The 15,780-nt window shown below is 40.7% G+C and overlaps 1 protein-coding gene across 1 annotated transcript in view; it reads left to right on the top strand.

Moving 5' to 3' along the window:
• Window positions 1-15,780, top strand: part of COPA (COPI coat complex subunit alpha) — a 46,430-nt gene that overhangs the window by 21,665 nt on the left and 8,985 nt on the right. The window contains exons 9-19 of the mRNA XM_081120836.1: window positions 1,676-1,811; window positions 2,593-2,675; window positions 4,043-4,193; window positions 5,129-5,195; window positions 6,320-6,395; window positions 8,518-8,600; window positions 9,251-9,390; window positions 9,960-10,045; window positions 10,161-10,299; window positions 15,188-15,350; window positions 15,453-15,599. Coding sequence (XP_080976962.1) covers window positions 1,676-1,811; window positions 2,593-2,675; window positions 4,043-4,193; window positions 5,129-5,195; window positions 6,320-6,395; window positions 8,518-8,600; window positions 9,251-9,390; window positions 9,960-10,045; window positions 10,161-10,299; window positions 15,188-15,350; window positions 15,453-15,599 — 1,271 coding nt within the window. The remainder of the gene's footprint in view (window positions 1-1,675; window positions 1,812-2,592; window positions 2,676-4,042; window positions 4,194-5,128; window positions 5,196-6,319; window positions 6,396-8,517; window positions 8,601-9,250; window positions 9,391-9,959; window positions 10,046-10,160; window positions 10,300-15,187; window positions 15,351-15,452; window positions 15,600-15,780) is intronic.

Consider the following 15,780-nt stretch of genomic DNA (forward strand, 5'->3'; position numbering starts at 1 on the left):
TTTTTTATTTTCTTCCTGAGCTACCTCATTACCTTGGTATTCATGGTATTTGATGGATTTCTTCTCTGTCTAGGCATCTATATGTGAGAAGCACTTCTCTAGATTTTTTCTATTGCTCTGCAGTAGTTTCACAAGTTTTTTAGCTCTCTTGCACTTTTCTGGCTTTTTAGATCTCCACAGGATGGTGGAAAATGGCCTGTGCCCCCTGGGAAGGTGGGTGCCTTCCGTGTGATCTGGCTACCCCAATCCCAGGGAACCAGCCCCACAGGGAATGCAGTGCGCGATATGGTTCCAAATCCGTGAAATACCAGTGCTGTCCTCTGCAGCCAGATGCTGCTGGCAGTGTAGCCAAGATTTGTGGGCATGGAGTGAGCTGGGGGAGCCCCGCCGCCTCTTTTGTTGCTTTGCCCTCCCGGCAGTGGTGACCAGTGTACCTCCATGGCACACCCTCTGTGCCTTCACCCAAACCTGGGATTAGTCACAGCGTGCATCTGTCCCTCAGGGAAAAAGTGATTCTGTAATACAAGTTCTTGGGTTTGCAGATAATGTACTTTGCAATCCACCTTGAAGGGTGAAGGGAGATGAGCTCTGAGAGGTTAAGGGGTGGCCAGTCTCCATGGCCTTGTTTCTCTGTCTGGAATGCTGATTGCCAGACAAGTGAGGCCACACCTCTGTGCTTTCTCCCTGCGCAGGTCACTGGATTCAGCCACAGCTCGTTCTGCTTACTCCTGCAGGAATGCTCACTAAATCTCTTTGCTCCTCCTGGCTGAAGGGAGTGCCAGCCACAACCTGATTCTTCCCCTCTTAGATCTGAGCCCTGCCATGAGCTCCTGGCTGCAGGGCTGCATCCATGGCTCCTCTCAACTTTTCTCCCTTTTCAACTCCCCGGTGAATACAGTGAAGCTTGCCCACCTTTAGATATTTCAGTGTACGGATCTCTCAGATGTGATTGTGCGTTGAGCAGGGACTCCTTTGTTGAGATATAGCTGTTCAAATTGTTGAAACTTCAAGAGGAGAGACCAAAGGGATCCCCCAGGCCACCATTCCTCTCACATCACTCTAACAAATATTTATTGATTATCTGCTTTGTAGTAACCATTTTTCAAGGCTCTAGAGCAGGCTTGGGGAACCTTTTTTCTGCCAAGGGCCATTTGGATATATATAACATCATTCTCGGGGCATACAAAATTATCAACTTAAAAATTAGCCTGCTGTATTTGGTCAAACATTTAATTAACTCACCCCTAATGTGATGGCTGGAACTGCTTCTCTTTGGTGAGGCTTTGGCAGGGCCAGACCAAATGATTTTGGCCTGCGGGCTCGATGTTCCCCACCCCTGTTTTAGAGATACAGCGGTGACTAAAACAGATAAAACTCCTGCCATACGGAGCTTATATTTATTCTCTAATGGCAGCTAGTGACAAGTAAAACTGGGTAAGGGAATAAAGAACGATGGAGAAAAGGTGCTATAACTGATAGGAGGCTCAAAATGAAAGAACAAACAAATATGTAAAGATTCACAGGCTTAAATGAAGACAATTGCCCTGTTAAAAAGAAGTTGCTAATTTTGTACTTTGTAGTATACCTAGCATTTGGTTAGAGGATCTTATAATTCCAAATCCCAAACTTATAGTAGTAGAAAGTTGTGATGACCTAATTCTTTTTTGTCCTTCAGAATCAAAGGCATGGGAGGTTGATACCTGCCGGGGCCATTACAACAATGTGTCTTGTGCTGTCTTCCACCCTCGCCAGGAGTTGATCCTCAGCAATTCTGAGGACAAGAGTATTCGAGTCTGGGATATGTCTAAACGGTGAGGGCATTACAATTTTGTGGAACCAAACCCAGGGGAAGCCCCTTTTTTTCTCTTACCCTCTCTCTTTAAAACTTACGTTAGAATATTTATGTTTATTTCTCATTATCTTTAGCATGTAGAGAAGTCAGATCATATACAGTCATACCTTGGAGATGATGTGGGTTTAGTTCCAGACTACTGCAATCAAGTAAATATGGCAATATAGCAAGTAACACAAATATTTTGGTTTCCCAGTGCATGTAAAAGTTATATTAACCATCATCTGAGCCTGTTGGAAAAATAGCGTCGATAGACTTGCTCAACACTGGGTTGCCACAAACCTTCAATTTGTTAAAAACTCAGTATTTGCAAAACCCAATACAGTGAAGCTTGATAAAATGAGGTATGCCTGTATTATGATAACTTGAAGGGACCTAGAGATCAGCCTGCATTTACAAGTTTTGTATCAAATAGAAATCTCCATGTGTATTCTTTTTCTCCTCTAAATTTAAGCATGTGTCTTCTGTAGCTGGAGAAATAAATATGAAATGAAAACAATATAGTAGAAAATTACAACGAATAGTGAGAAATTGAAATATCAAAATAATAGCTTCATTTTGGAGGTTCCTCTTTCTGTTTTTTGGTAGAATTTGTCATGACTGCCTTCACTTAGGATATGCAGTATACTGTTACTGATTTAACTCCACATTCTGGCCTACCACTTAATACTCTTATATCCGATGGGCTGAAGATTCCTTGGCAATTAATATTTTTCTTTGTGCACCTTTTATTTTCCTAGAACTGGGGTTCAGACCTTCCGAAGGGACCATGATCGTTTCTGGGTCCTAGCTGCCCACCCCAACCTTAACCTCTTTGCAGCAGGTAAGGGTTGCATCTTCTCTTTTTTTTTCTTGTTTTAATTTAAAGTTTATAAGATTTGAGAGTCATTCTCCATTAGCTTTGTTTACAGTAAATGCATCGTAGATGATAAGGAGAAATATAATTCTCAGAGCCATGTAGTTGAGGCTTTTTTCCTTTTTCCCTCCTTACCTTCTTGGAGTAGTATTCTTTCAGTGTTTTTTCTTCACCAAGAGCCATTTAACGGTAAAGCCAATTAGTTCCTAGGAGGTTTAGGAGGCCAATACTGGACACTTGGAATTCTCAGACTGAGGAGCTGGAAGCTGAATTTTATTCATTTAGCAAATACATGCTGAGTATCAGGCCTCTTAGTGTGGGTGCTGGTGTTGTAGCATAAAATAATGTGCTGATTTAAACTTTTATTTTCAGTGAAGGGAGATAGTAGACCATAACAATGTATAGTGAAAAATGCTTTGAAGAAAAATTAAGCAAAAGTAAGAAAGAGAGGGAAGAGTGTGGGGATTATGCCGCAGACCATGAGGTGAGGGATACTGAGCATGTTTGAAGAACGTGCCAGTAGGAGCACATTGTGTAAGGGGCTAAGTATAGAAGGTAAGACCAGGCCAGATTGGGCATGTTACTCTGACTGCAAAGTCATTGGAAGTGACAGAATCTGGCTTATGTGTGGAGAACAGACTGGAAGGGAAAAGTTGAAGTTTTCTTTAAGAGATGTATGATGCCAGTAAGGAAAAAGTAAAACATCTGTTTAAAATAGAATCATCAAGGCTTTTAAAACTCGCACCATTTGTTCATCAAATATGTTTATGTTCTTATAAGTTAAGGACTGCGGAAGGATGGAAAGTATTGTAATTTCTGCCTTCAAGGAGCTCATAGCGTTGTGGGAGTGGTACACCTACACAATTACAGTGTAAGATAAGTGCTATAATGGAAGTTTGTACAAAGTGTTAAGAGAACACAAGAGGGCATGTCTAAATGTAGCAGTGTGATAGAGTATAGCAGGTCCTCAGATAAGAATAACATCCTTTTGTTCAGCATTTTGTTATAATGTTAAGATGCCATGGGAACTTAACTTTTGTTTATATCAGTTACCTTATGGTAAAATTGGTTTCATTATCCATCGTTTTGCTTCAAGTTTCAAAACCTATCAACCATGTTAAATGAGGACTTACATATTAGGAAAGGATTCACAGAAATTTATTTGAATAAAGATTCCAAGAATCATGGTAACTTGGGCAAATAAAGAATGCATTTAGATATCTTAAACTTTTTTTTTAGCGTACATATATAATTCTAATCCTTGTGTATCTCCTGTTTCCAGCTTTCTTTCTTGCCTACAGCTAACTCTTTCCTCTCTTCTCTCTGTGCTCCAGGCCATGATGGTGGCATGATTGTGTTTAAACTGGAACGGGAAAGGCCAGCCTATGCTGTTCATGGCAATATGCTGCATTATGTCAAGGACCGATTCTTACGTCAGTTGGATTTCAATAGTTCTAAAGATGTAGCTGTGATGCAGTTGCGGAGGTAAATTAGACTTGTTTCCTCCCTTCAAACCCCCTCATCTGTCACCATGATGCAGTACCCACAAACCGAACTCTGTTCTTTTAACATTTTGGATCTCCTGTCACAGATCGAATGCCCGTTGGCTGAGGCCGTTCAGTTTAAACCCCAGGAGCGTGATGGACAAGGAGGTAGCCATGAGGGGCATGAGAGTTCCCCTGTTGAGAATGCCAGTGACCATGTGGACAGGAAATCATACTGCCACACTTTGCCAGCTCTCTTGCAAACCAGAGAAAGCTTCCTGGTAGAGAGTAACCCAACTTGATGCCAGGCCTTTTTGCCTTTATTTGGCATTTCTGTAACTCTTCTTTGCTTTCTAGCAAAATGCAAGTCTAAGCCAGACATATGTCTCTGGAAATTCTTTAACTCTGAAGATATGATAACCTCTGGGGTGCCTGGCAAAAGAAACTGTCCTCTTAGAAAGCCAGCTGCATCATCATGCTGAAACATTCATGGTTGCAAACTTTGGCATGAGGGCTTGATAACGACCCTCTAGCATGATTGCAATAAAAAGATAGGTTTATGTGAACAGGAGGAATTAACCAGAGACAAATCACCTCATGGTACTCTGTGGCATCCACTGCAGTTTGTGTAGGAATTTGTATCCAAGGAAAACCAATCCTACTTACTACAGTAGTGCTAACCCTACCTTCTGTTGAATAATTTGACTTGTAGTAGGGTTTGCTTTTTTAAAAAACCATTTGCCCAAAGCAGAGAGAGGGAAGTCCTAAGCTTTAAGGGAAGGAAGAGAATAGATACACTATTTATTTACTTTTATTCCTGATTATAAAAGTGACAAGTATATGTGTAAAGATTAGATAAGTAAGAGGTGTAAGAATAATTCCTTTCTTCTGTCCTTATGCCTCTTTCCTAGTTTCTCTTTTTTTCTCTCTATATAGTGGTTCCAAGTTTCCAGTGTTCAATATGTCATACAATCCAGCAGAAAATGCAGTCCTACTGTGTACTGTAAGTAACCATCAAGTGCTACTAGGGCCCCTGCATTTCCCATAGGTCTCTTTCTTGTGCTATAAGAATCTCTAATGTATTCTTAGAAGTTATTTAATAGTTGTTTTGAGAGAACTAATGCAAAACAGAGGCTCAAACCAAGTAGGCTTCAGTTGTCATAAACATGTTAAGGGTTTGTGAACTTATATCTTTCATAAGGATAACACCTTCTAAACTAATGGAGCATCGAGATGAATGACCCAAATTATTAGAAGTAAATTGAGAGGATGTTTAGGGCTATATCTTAGGGAAGAGAGATGCTTATCTTGATCCCTCAGTTTGAATGAAAATAATAGAGCTGATTTTGAGAGGAGTTCTTTTCAGTGCAGTTGCCTTCAGGATCATCAGATAGAATCATCCTCATTTCTTGCCATTCAGAAAGGAAATGACATTCTAATTTTAGAGTGCTGGTTGCCAAGTTTAAAAAGAATGAAAACCACCAGCTGGCGTGGCTCAGTGGTTGAGTGTTGACCTATGAACCAGGAGGTCACGGTTCCATTCCTGGTCAGGGCACATGTCTGGGTTGGAGGCTCGATCCCCAGTAGGGGGCGTGCAGGAGGATCAATGACTCTCATCATTGATCTTTCTCTCTCTCTCCATCTCCCTTCTCTCTGAAATTTATATAAATAATAAACAAACAAACAAAAACCTGTCTTTTCCCATATGACTTCTAGTGTCTAATCCCAGTCCTTTTAACAGTCTCGTATTTTCCTCCTGGCAGTTTTCTTTAATGTCTTTTCTTCTCAAACATACTTATAAGTTGTTGAGTATACTCAGGTGGGGCACTGGAATATTGGGGTCTTAGTCTGTTAATTTGTGGAATAGAGAGCAATCCTTGCTTTCATTCAAGTAATACCTCCATCTTTGGAGGATTAAAAAAAAAAAATGAAGTGATAGGAATGCTGAGTTCTTTGGCAGCAAGCCCTATAAGTTTTAGCTGTGGAGACATTCAAATGCCATCTGGATGAAGGGTGAGAAAAGTATAGTTTCATGTTGTTGTTTGTGTAATCATACTGTTTTCTCTGTCAGAATAAACTGGTATCGTGGGTGCCTCTCACTAATAGTTTAATTTTTCCCTTCTACAGAGAGCCAGCAATTTAGAGAATAGTACCTATGACCTATACACCATTCCCAAGGATGCTGACTCTCAGAATCCTGATGGTATGTGTTCTATTTATCTACCCAACTCTACTTCCAGCTCTCTTCTCCCACATCATCACTGCTCTTTGAATTTTTCACATTCCATCCTCAGGCTGTGGCCCATCACTCACTGCTGTGGCAGGTGGCACTGACAATTGCATCACAGGCGACCATGGTGTGAAATATTCATGTTCCTCCTCCATTTTATTATTCCAGCTAGATATATATATTTTATAATTTGGTTATTAGAAACTCTCCATATTCTCTTTCAGCACAGCATGTTATCCTAGTTTATTGTCAGCTGATATGACTTTCACCCTGGTAATTTCATTTATTTAAAATGTGGTTCCAATCTTGCAGTGTCTCATCCTGGGACTAGGGATTTATGCTCCCCATCCACATCCAGATCCGCTTTGCTTCCTTTTGCATGTCAAAAAGATGAGGCTGCTAACAGCCCCACATTCCACCAGGGATTCCAGGATCCAGCTGAGACCCCTGCCTACCTCTTCCATCACCACCATATCTTGTTGATGTCTTTACTATTAGAACTTGCTGACAAAACATTGTCAAGCCTGGCTGGCATGGCTCAGCAGTTGAGCATCGACCCAGGAGATCGAGGTTCAATTCCTAGTCAGGGCACATGCCCGGGTTGTGGGCTTGATCCCCAGCAGGGAGACGTGCAGGAGGCAGCCGTTCAGTGACTCTCATCATTGATGTTTCTATCTCTCTCTCCCTCTCCTTTCCTCTCTCTGAAATTAATAAAGATATTTAAAATAACAAAAAACATCAGAATATATTTGAGTCTTGCTAATGCTCCTTTCAGTGTGCTTCCTCTAGTTGTTTTATAGGTCAGGTTTATTCCTCAGGTCCCTACTCTTACTAGGATACTTTCATGATGGCTTAGACTCCATCAACAAATTCTGATAAATATTTTGTTAGCTCTGTCCCTATTGTGGGTCCCACTGTGTCATTATTGTTGCTAATATGGTTCACTCTCTTAAATGTGGTTATGCAAGAAAAGAGAAAGCCTATGTGTCTTTTGTATCCATAAAACAAAGTCTCTCCTATAAATTAATCATTTAAGCCATTTCTAACTGAATTTTGTGATTTGGCCCCTCCCTACCCACCCCCTTGCTTTTTCCCCCCATGTGTTTACAATAAATAGAGTTTAAGATATCTTAGTTTTGTCTTGCTACTTTTATTTCCTCTTTTACATCTTTTGAGGAAGATGGATAATTAGTAAAGGAGTAGAGGTGCATTCCAATGGTAGGCATCAGAGAGGAGGAAGAGCAAAGCCTGAATAGTGAGGTTCCCTGGCCCCTAGAAAATGAGAGTGTTGGTTGTCCTAAGAATTAGTTTTATAAATAGCCTGTCACACTCAGGTGCCAGAGATATACAAAGCAAGGCTGGCAAGCACATTCTGTCCAGTTTTCTGCTGATACTAATAGATAAAAAAATTTTGCAGCACATTCTTTGGTGTATCTTTCTTGAAGTTTTCCAGAGACTGGAATGCCCATTCAGAATTCTAATCAGCCATTGAAATGTTTGGGAACTGAGAAACATTTTGTAACTTTCTTCATAGTAATGAGAATGATCGATTGACATTTATGGAGCAACAGCTTGGTCTAAATACTACCCAGCATAGATTTTGTTGGGAGTGCTCTGCCCCACCCTGGTCTATTAGGAGGTCTACATTTGCATGTTAAAAGCAGCAGAGCAGCTGCATCCTGGGGAGGAGGCTCTGTCTCTACTGCAGCTTGTTGAGATAGGAGGTCCTATGACACTGGCAGTCTGCTTGCAGTGTGCCAACAGCTTGGCCAGAGAAGCCCTGCTCATTAGCTTGATGGAGTGTGCTGTCTCCCAAGATGGGCGGTCCTTCTGCCAGTACATGGTGTTGGCTGAAATGCAGTCACTTGGCCTGGAGAAAAGAGGCTTGGCAGGGGTGGAGGTTGGAGTTTGGAGGGGACTGGTGGGAAAAAGTCACTGACAACAGCCCCCCGGTTATGGCTGAATTAGTTATGAAGCAGCTGAACTGGCAAAGCCAACATGGCAGCCAGCAAGACTGGCAGCTCCATGGCACCTGACTCTGTCACCTGCCAGTGGCTCACCACATGCTCCCGCCCTTTGGTTTTGTTCTTCTCAGCTCCTGAAGGGAAACGATCCTCGGGCCTGACAGCCGTTTGGGTTGCTCGAAATCGGTTTGCTGTCCTAGATCGGATGCACTCGGTGAGTTAAGACTAAAAGGAGAACCTGATTTGGGGAGTGTAGTGGCAGTGGCCTTTGTATTGCAGAATAAAGAGCATTTTTCCCCTTACTCTCCCCTGGCCAGCTGTAATCCTTATGTATCAGCTCTACCTCTATCCTTAGTCCTACCCCAATCCCCTGTGGAGAAATGGCCTTAAGTTTTATTTGATTGGGTTACTGTGGCCCTGGGCTTAAGAACCAAGTTAAAGTCACTCTTGACAACATCAAATTTGAAAAAAAGTGGGCTGGATGAGGAGTTGACCCTCTGCCTTATCCTACTACATTCATTTGTACTTAAAATGTAATAGGTCCTAAACAAGATAAACACTACTTAAGCCCAGAAGCACTATCTCTTTCTTTGGTTGATTAATTAAGACTTTATTGGGGGTGGAGGGTGGCAAAAAAGGCTTTATTGGACTTCGCAGGATAGTTCAGTTGGGGAAAAAACAACTATCAGGGCCCTTGGAGAGAATCTTGGTTAGAGAGTCTGCCTAGAGTGCTGATTGACCTGGACAGGAAAAAAACAAACTTCGTTTATTGAAGCTAAGGAACAATGCCTGAGGGACATTGTCAGCTGTTGTCATCTTAAATACACACACTTCTCTTAAACCCCCTGCTAATTGTCATTTCAGCTTCTGATCAAGAATCTGAAGAATGAAATCACCAAAAAAGTTCAGGTGCCCAACTGTGATGAGATCTTTTATGCTGGCACAGGCAACCTCCTGCTTCGAGACGCAGAGTCCATCACACTCTTTGACGTACAGCAGAAGCGGTAACATGTCAGGTGCCCCTAGGTAGACAGGCGTGTAGCTGGGGAGAGTGGACATCTTTAGTGGGAGCTTTTTTTCCCCCAAGTGAGTTTGCCTCTTGGCTTGACCACTTCTTGTGCTATAACTCCAAGCCACATTTTTTCCTCTGTGATCACTCCATCCTGAACATGTGCACTAACATTGTAATAAGGGTCTTATTTGTTTTGGAGTATTAACTAACCTAAACAAAGACTGCTCTTGGGATTTAGAATGTTAGGGACACAGGGATGAAAAACTCAGTTTCTGTAATTAAAGGAGTTTATAGTCAAGTGATGAAAACAGACATACACACATCCCTAATAATATATGGAAATAAGGCCATGTATTAATATATTAATAAGGGAGTTGAAGGAGGAAGTGTACAATGTGAACCAAAACGTTTAAGTCACTGAGCTATAATACAGAGAATGTCTATTTGGTACTCTGTAAGAAATTGGAGTTTACATTATTTTGGAGATGAGAAAAAGGTAGGTCATAACCTGGGACAAAGGAATCAAGTCTACTCATGTTTGTCCTTCTCGTTCTGTCCCAGAACTCTGGCATCTGTGAAGATTTCCAAGGTGAAATATGTTATCTGGTCAGCAGACATGTCCCATGTAGCTCTACTGGCCAAACATGGTAAGTCTTTATTATATCCATCCTGATGTGGAGACCAGTCCCTCCCTCCCTATCCCTGCAAGTCTACTTCACTCACCCTATCCAGCAGAGCACTCATGCCCTTTGCCTCTTACAGCCATTGTGATCTGTAACCGCAAACTGGAGGCTCTGTGTAACATTCATGAGAACATTCGTGTCAAGAGTGGGGCCTGGGATGAGAGTGGGGTATTTATCTATACCACAAGCAACCACATCAAATATGCTGTCACCACCGGGTAAGTTAATTACCTAAGGTACAGAGTGGGAGAAGATACCTTCTTGAAATCACTGTCCTGTCTGGAGATGTAACTGAGCTCCTCCCTGAACTTTCTCGTGGAAAAGCTTTGTCTAACATATTAGACATATATGTGCTGGGGGCATCAGAACATTCTTTTTTACAACTCTTAAAATTGTGAAATCTGATACAAATATAGAAAATTATTCAAATTTTACATATATAGAATAGCAAATGGTTATGTAAATATCTGTACAACTGTTGCCCAAGTCAAGAAATGGAACAGTTCTGACATCCCAGAAGCCCTTTGCCACATGGTCATTATTGATTACAACCCCCTTCATTCTCCACCCAAAGATAACATTATTCCAACTTTTATGGTAATTTCTTCCTTGCTTTTCTTTGCAATTTTATCACTCAGTTTGTGTCTGGTTCTGAACGTCATGACATAAATGAAATCATACTGAATATATTATTTCATATTTTCCTTACTTTGTTCAATATTTTGTTTAAAATTCAGTCATCCATGATGTATCTCTAATTTATTTTCATTATTGTATAATATCCTAGTATATGTATATACCACAGTTTGTCAGTTCTACTCCAGAGGAATATTTGAGTGATTTCTAGTTTTGGGCTATTATGAACAATGTTCTTTTACATATTCCTTTACATGTTTTTGGTACATATGCACATATTTTTCTTGTGCGTGCTACCCAGAGGAGACACTGCTAGGTCATAGAGTATGCATATCTTTACATTTACTAGGTAATGTGAAATTGCTTTCCAAAGTGGTTGTACTGTAGAAGTTTCCTTGTCATCTTGGCCAACATTTGCCTTTGTCAGACTTATTTTTGTCTATCTGGTGCATGTGCAACAGTATCTCATTGTAATTTTACTTTGCTCTTCTCTATTCCTAATGAGATTAAGTAACTTTTCATTTGGCTGTCCATCAGAATTTCCTCTTCTGTGAATTCCGTTCAAGCCGTCGTCTTTTTTTTTTTTTTTTAATGAGTTATCCTTGTTAATTGTAGGAGTTCTTTATATACAGTTGACCTTTGAAGGCTGTGGTTAGGGGCATCACACCCCGCCCACCTCACCCCCATGAACTTGAAATTTCTTGCTTAACTTTCAACTTTCCAAAAACTTAACTACTAATAGCCTACTGCAGGATCTGTAATGATAAACATCCTCTTTTTTGTTCCTATTATTGCCATTTTCTCTTTTTTCTTAATTAGTTTCCCAAGAAGTTTATCAGCTTTCTCCACCTTTTGCCTTTATTAAACTTTTCTATTGTATTTTTTTTACATTTTATTTTTTTATTTTTAAAAATTTATCTTTATTGTTGAAAGTATTACAGATGTCCCCTTTTTCCCCCCATTGATTCCCTCCACCCCACATCCACCCCACTCCCAGGCCTTCCACATAACAATGTCTGTGTCCATGGGTTATACTTATAGACATATAAGTTCTCTTATTAGTCTCTCCCCCACTCCCACCTTCCCTCTGAGATTCCTCAGTCTGTTCCATACTTCTGTGTCTCTGGATCTATTTTGTTCATCAGTTTATTTTATTACATTCCACATATGAGATCATGTGGTACTTGTCTTTCTCTGACTGGCTTATTTCACTAAGCATAAGACTCTTCAATTCCCTCCAGGCTGTCCCAAAGGCTAGGTGGTCCTTTTTTATAGCTGCATAGTATTCCATGGTGTAAATGTGCCACAGCTTTTTTATCCACTCATCTTCTGATGTGCACTTGAGAAGGATGTATATTCTGCAGCTTTGGGGTGGAATATTCTGTAAATGTCAATTAAATCCATCTGATCGAGTGTGTCATTTAGGGTCACTGTTTCCTTTGTTATTTTTTGTCTGGAAGACCTATCCAGTGAAATCAGTGGGGTGTTAAAGTCCCCTAGTGTGATTGTCTTGCTGTCGATCTCTCAAAGTCCTCTAGAAATTTTTTAATAAATTTAGGTGCTCCTATATTGGGTGCATATATGTTTATCAGGGTTATATCCTCTTGTTGGCTCTATCCCTTTAGTATTATGTAGTGATCTTTTTTGTCTCATTATGGTCTTCATTTTGAAGTCTATTTTGTCCGGTATGGGTATTGCTACCCCAGCTTTTTTCTTTTTTTTTTAATTTCCATTTGCATGGAAAAAATTTTCCATCCCTTCACTCTCATCCTGTGTGAGTCTTTTGTTTTCCAGTGGGTCTTTTGTAGACAGCATATATTTAGGTCATGTTTTCTCATCCATTCAGCCACCCTATGTCTTTTTATTGAGCATTTAATTCATTTACATTTAAGGTTATTGATAGATACCTGTTCCCATTTTAATTCTTTATGCCTATGTTTCTCTCTCTTTCTTCTTCTTATTACAGCAGTCCCTTTAACATTTCCTGCAATGCTGATTTGGTGGCAATGAACTCCTTTAGCCTTTTTTTGTCTGGGACCATCTATCTTGAATGATTGACTTGCTGGATAGAGTAGTCTTGGTTTCAGATCCTTGTTTTGCATTACCTTGAATACTTCATGCCATTCCCTTCTGGCCTGTAGAGTTTCTGATGAGAAGTCAACTGACAGCCTTGTGGGAGCCCCTTTGTAGGCAACAGATTGCTTTTCTCTAGCTGCCTTTAATACTCTTTATCTTGAATTCTTGGCATTTTAATTATGATGTGTCTGGGTGTGGGCCTCTTTCGATTCTTCTTGCTTGGGACTCTCTGTGTCTCCTGAACTTGTGTGACTTTTTTCTTCACCAGGTTAGGGAAGTTTTCTGCCCTTATTTCTTCAAACAGGTTCTCTAACCCTTGCTTACTTCAACCTCTTCTGGCACCCCTATAATACAAATATTGTTACATTTCATGTTGTCCCAGAGCTCCATTAAACTGTCCTCCTGTTTTTTAATTGTTTTTTGTTTTTGGGTCTCTGATTTTTTTTATACCCTCTCTTCTAATTATCAGATCCAATTCTCAGAGTCCACTAATCTGTTGTTTATCCCTTCTAATGTATTCTTTATTTCTGCTGTGTCATTCTTAATTTCCTTCATAGTTTCCATATCTTTTTTCATGTTGTTGAGCATCCTTACAATTAGTATTCTGAACTCTGTATCTGATAGATTGCTTATCTCCATTTCATTTAGCTCTTTTTCTGGAGACTTCTCTTGTTCTTTCATTTGGGGCTTGTTTTTTGTCTCCCCATTTTGGTGGCCTGTTTGTGTTTGTTTCTATATATTAGGTAGGCCTGCTAGGACTCAGTCTTTTTGGAGGGTCTCTGGTGCAGGCCAATGTCAGATGCGGTTATGACTGGCCCTGAGTACCCCGTTTGGAGCTATTAGCAACCCTTGGCTTGAGGTTTTCTCTGTTGGGGCTGGGTGTGGTTGGACAGGACCAAGATGCACATCAAAGTCTGCTTCTCCAAGGCCTGGCTTCAGAAGCAGATGAGGCCAAGACTCAAAGCACTCTGAAGTCTGCCTCTGCCTGCAGGCTGATTAATCTGATTCTCTTAATGAGCCTCAGGCTGTTGAAACTCCTCTGGGTAGGGCGAGAGGTTTTTCAGCAGGGTGGGGCAACTGCTTCCCCCCTCCCCCAGGTAAAAGCATCAAATTGTCTGCCTGAAAAAAATGTCCTCTGCAGTATCGGGGAATGACTTGGCACAGGAATCCAGAGTAGTGCCCTCTGAGCCCTATCTCCAGAGCCCACACCCTAGATTCTCCTCACACAGCTTTAGTCCACTCTGTCCTCCCTCTACGGGAGCCCAAGGTGAGTGGCTGCACACGAAACTTTGTGTATTGGCTCTTTAAGAGGGTAGCTGCACTTGCAGCTGGCAGACAGAAACCCAGCTGCTTTTCACAGGCAGATGTTATGTGGGTACCTTTCTCAGTTCTGGTGCTCTGGGCTGGGAAGCCCAGCCTGTGGTTTAGGCCCCAGAGTCCTCAGTGGGAACCCCCCACAGCTGAGATATCCCTCCAGACCTTCAGCGGCTGCCTGTGGGACCCCAGCCAGCCCTCTCGTGCCTCCGTACTTCTGCCAGTCTCTATGGGGTCTCCTTGGTTACGAGGATGCTCTCCAGCTCATCTTCAGTTGCAGTTGATTATTCAGGATGGTTTTTCTATATTTTAGTTGTAATTCCAGTTTGGTCCTAGGAGAGTGTCAGTGTAGCTTCCACTCAGTCTGCCACCATCTTTCCTATTGTATTTTTGTTTTCTGTTTCTTAATTGCTACTATTGGCTTTATTTTCTTCTAAGTACATTATTTGGTTTAACTTTAAAAAGAACAAAGTTTTTGAGGTAGGTGCTTATTAATTAGTCTTTCTCCTAATATATGCATTAGGGCTCATTAGTTTTCAGTATTTCTTCTAATATAGTATATGCATTCGACACTATAAATTTTCCATCAAGTTTTATGTTAGCTATACCTATAAGTTTTAATTTGTAATTTTTTTATTTCCATTCCGTTTATTTTATGCTTTTTATCATTTATTTGTATGTCAGAATTCTTCATATCTACCTCTCTTCTACTTTCTCTTATACCTTATAAGGAAGGAATTAACTGTCCACAGTGACCTAGAGATTATATATCAGAACTTGAATGAACTTTTAGGTCTGATTCCTATTGCCATGTTTGTAAACTCCCAAATTAATAGCTTATAATGAAAGATCATACTATTTGCCGTATCTTTCCCATTTCATACAAAAGAATAAAATAAGTAAATATGGCATTTAGTTCTGCTGTATTTTGAATCACTTCCCATCTATACCATTGTTCAAATGGCACTTGACCAAAGGGTAATGAGAAGATAAAAGTCTGTGTCTAGGCTTGTTCCATTTCTTTACAGGCTGCGTTTTCCCCCTTACTCACTGAAAGTTGTGCTCTCTAACTCCTCTTAGGGACTATGGGATCATTCGAACTCTGGATTTACCCATCTATGTCACAAGGGTGAAGGGCAACAATGTATATTGCCTAGATAGGGAATGTCGTCCTCGTGTGCTCACTATTGATCCTACTGAGTTCAAGTTCAAGCTGGCCCTGATCAACAGAAAATATGATGAGGTATGAAAGAAGAAAACATGCTAGGAGCATTGAGAGGGGAAGTATTCCTTTTTTCCTATAAGTAATCTCTATTTCCTGTCCTACCCCACCCCAAATGCCTAGGTACTGCACATGGTAAGAAATGCCAAACTGGTAGGCCAGTCTATTATTGCTTATCTCCAGAAGAAGGGCTATCCTGAAGTGGCACTGCATTTTGTCAAGGATGAAAAAACTCGCTTTAGTCTGGCACTGGAGTGTGGAAACATTGAGGTGAGGACAATGTGGTTATAAGCTCTGTATCAGTGTGGAGAAGGTCAGAGGGTTAGGGTGGCATTGTGAAGGCATTATTCTGGACTTGCTTCTTTAGCCAGTATAATAGAATTTAGGATTTTTTTTTAATGTTTTTATTTGTTAGATAAAGCTGTCTTTCTGTTACTATTTGCCCATCTCT

The sequence above is a fragment of the Miniopterus schreibersii genome, assembly GCF_964146895.1.
Source record: "Miniopterus schreibersii genome assembly, chromosome: 19".
NCBI classification, from domain to species: domain Eukaryota; kingdom Metazoa; phylum Chordata; class Mammalia; order Chiroptera; family Miniopteridae; genus Miniopterus; species Miniopterus schreibersii.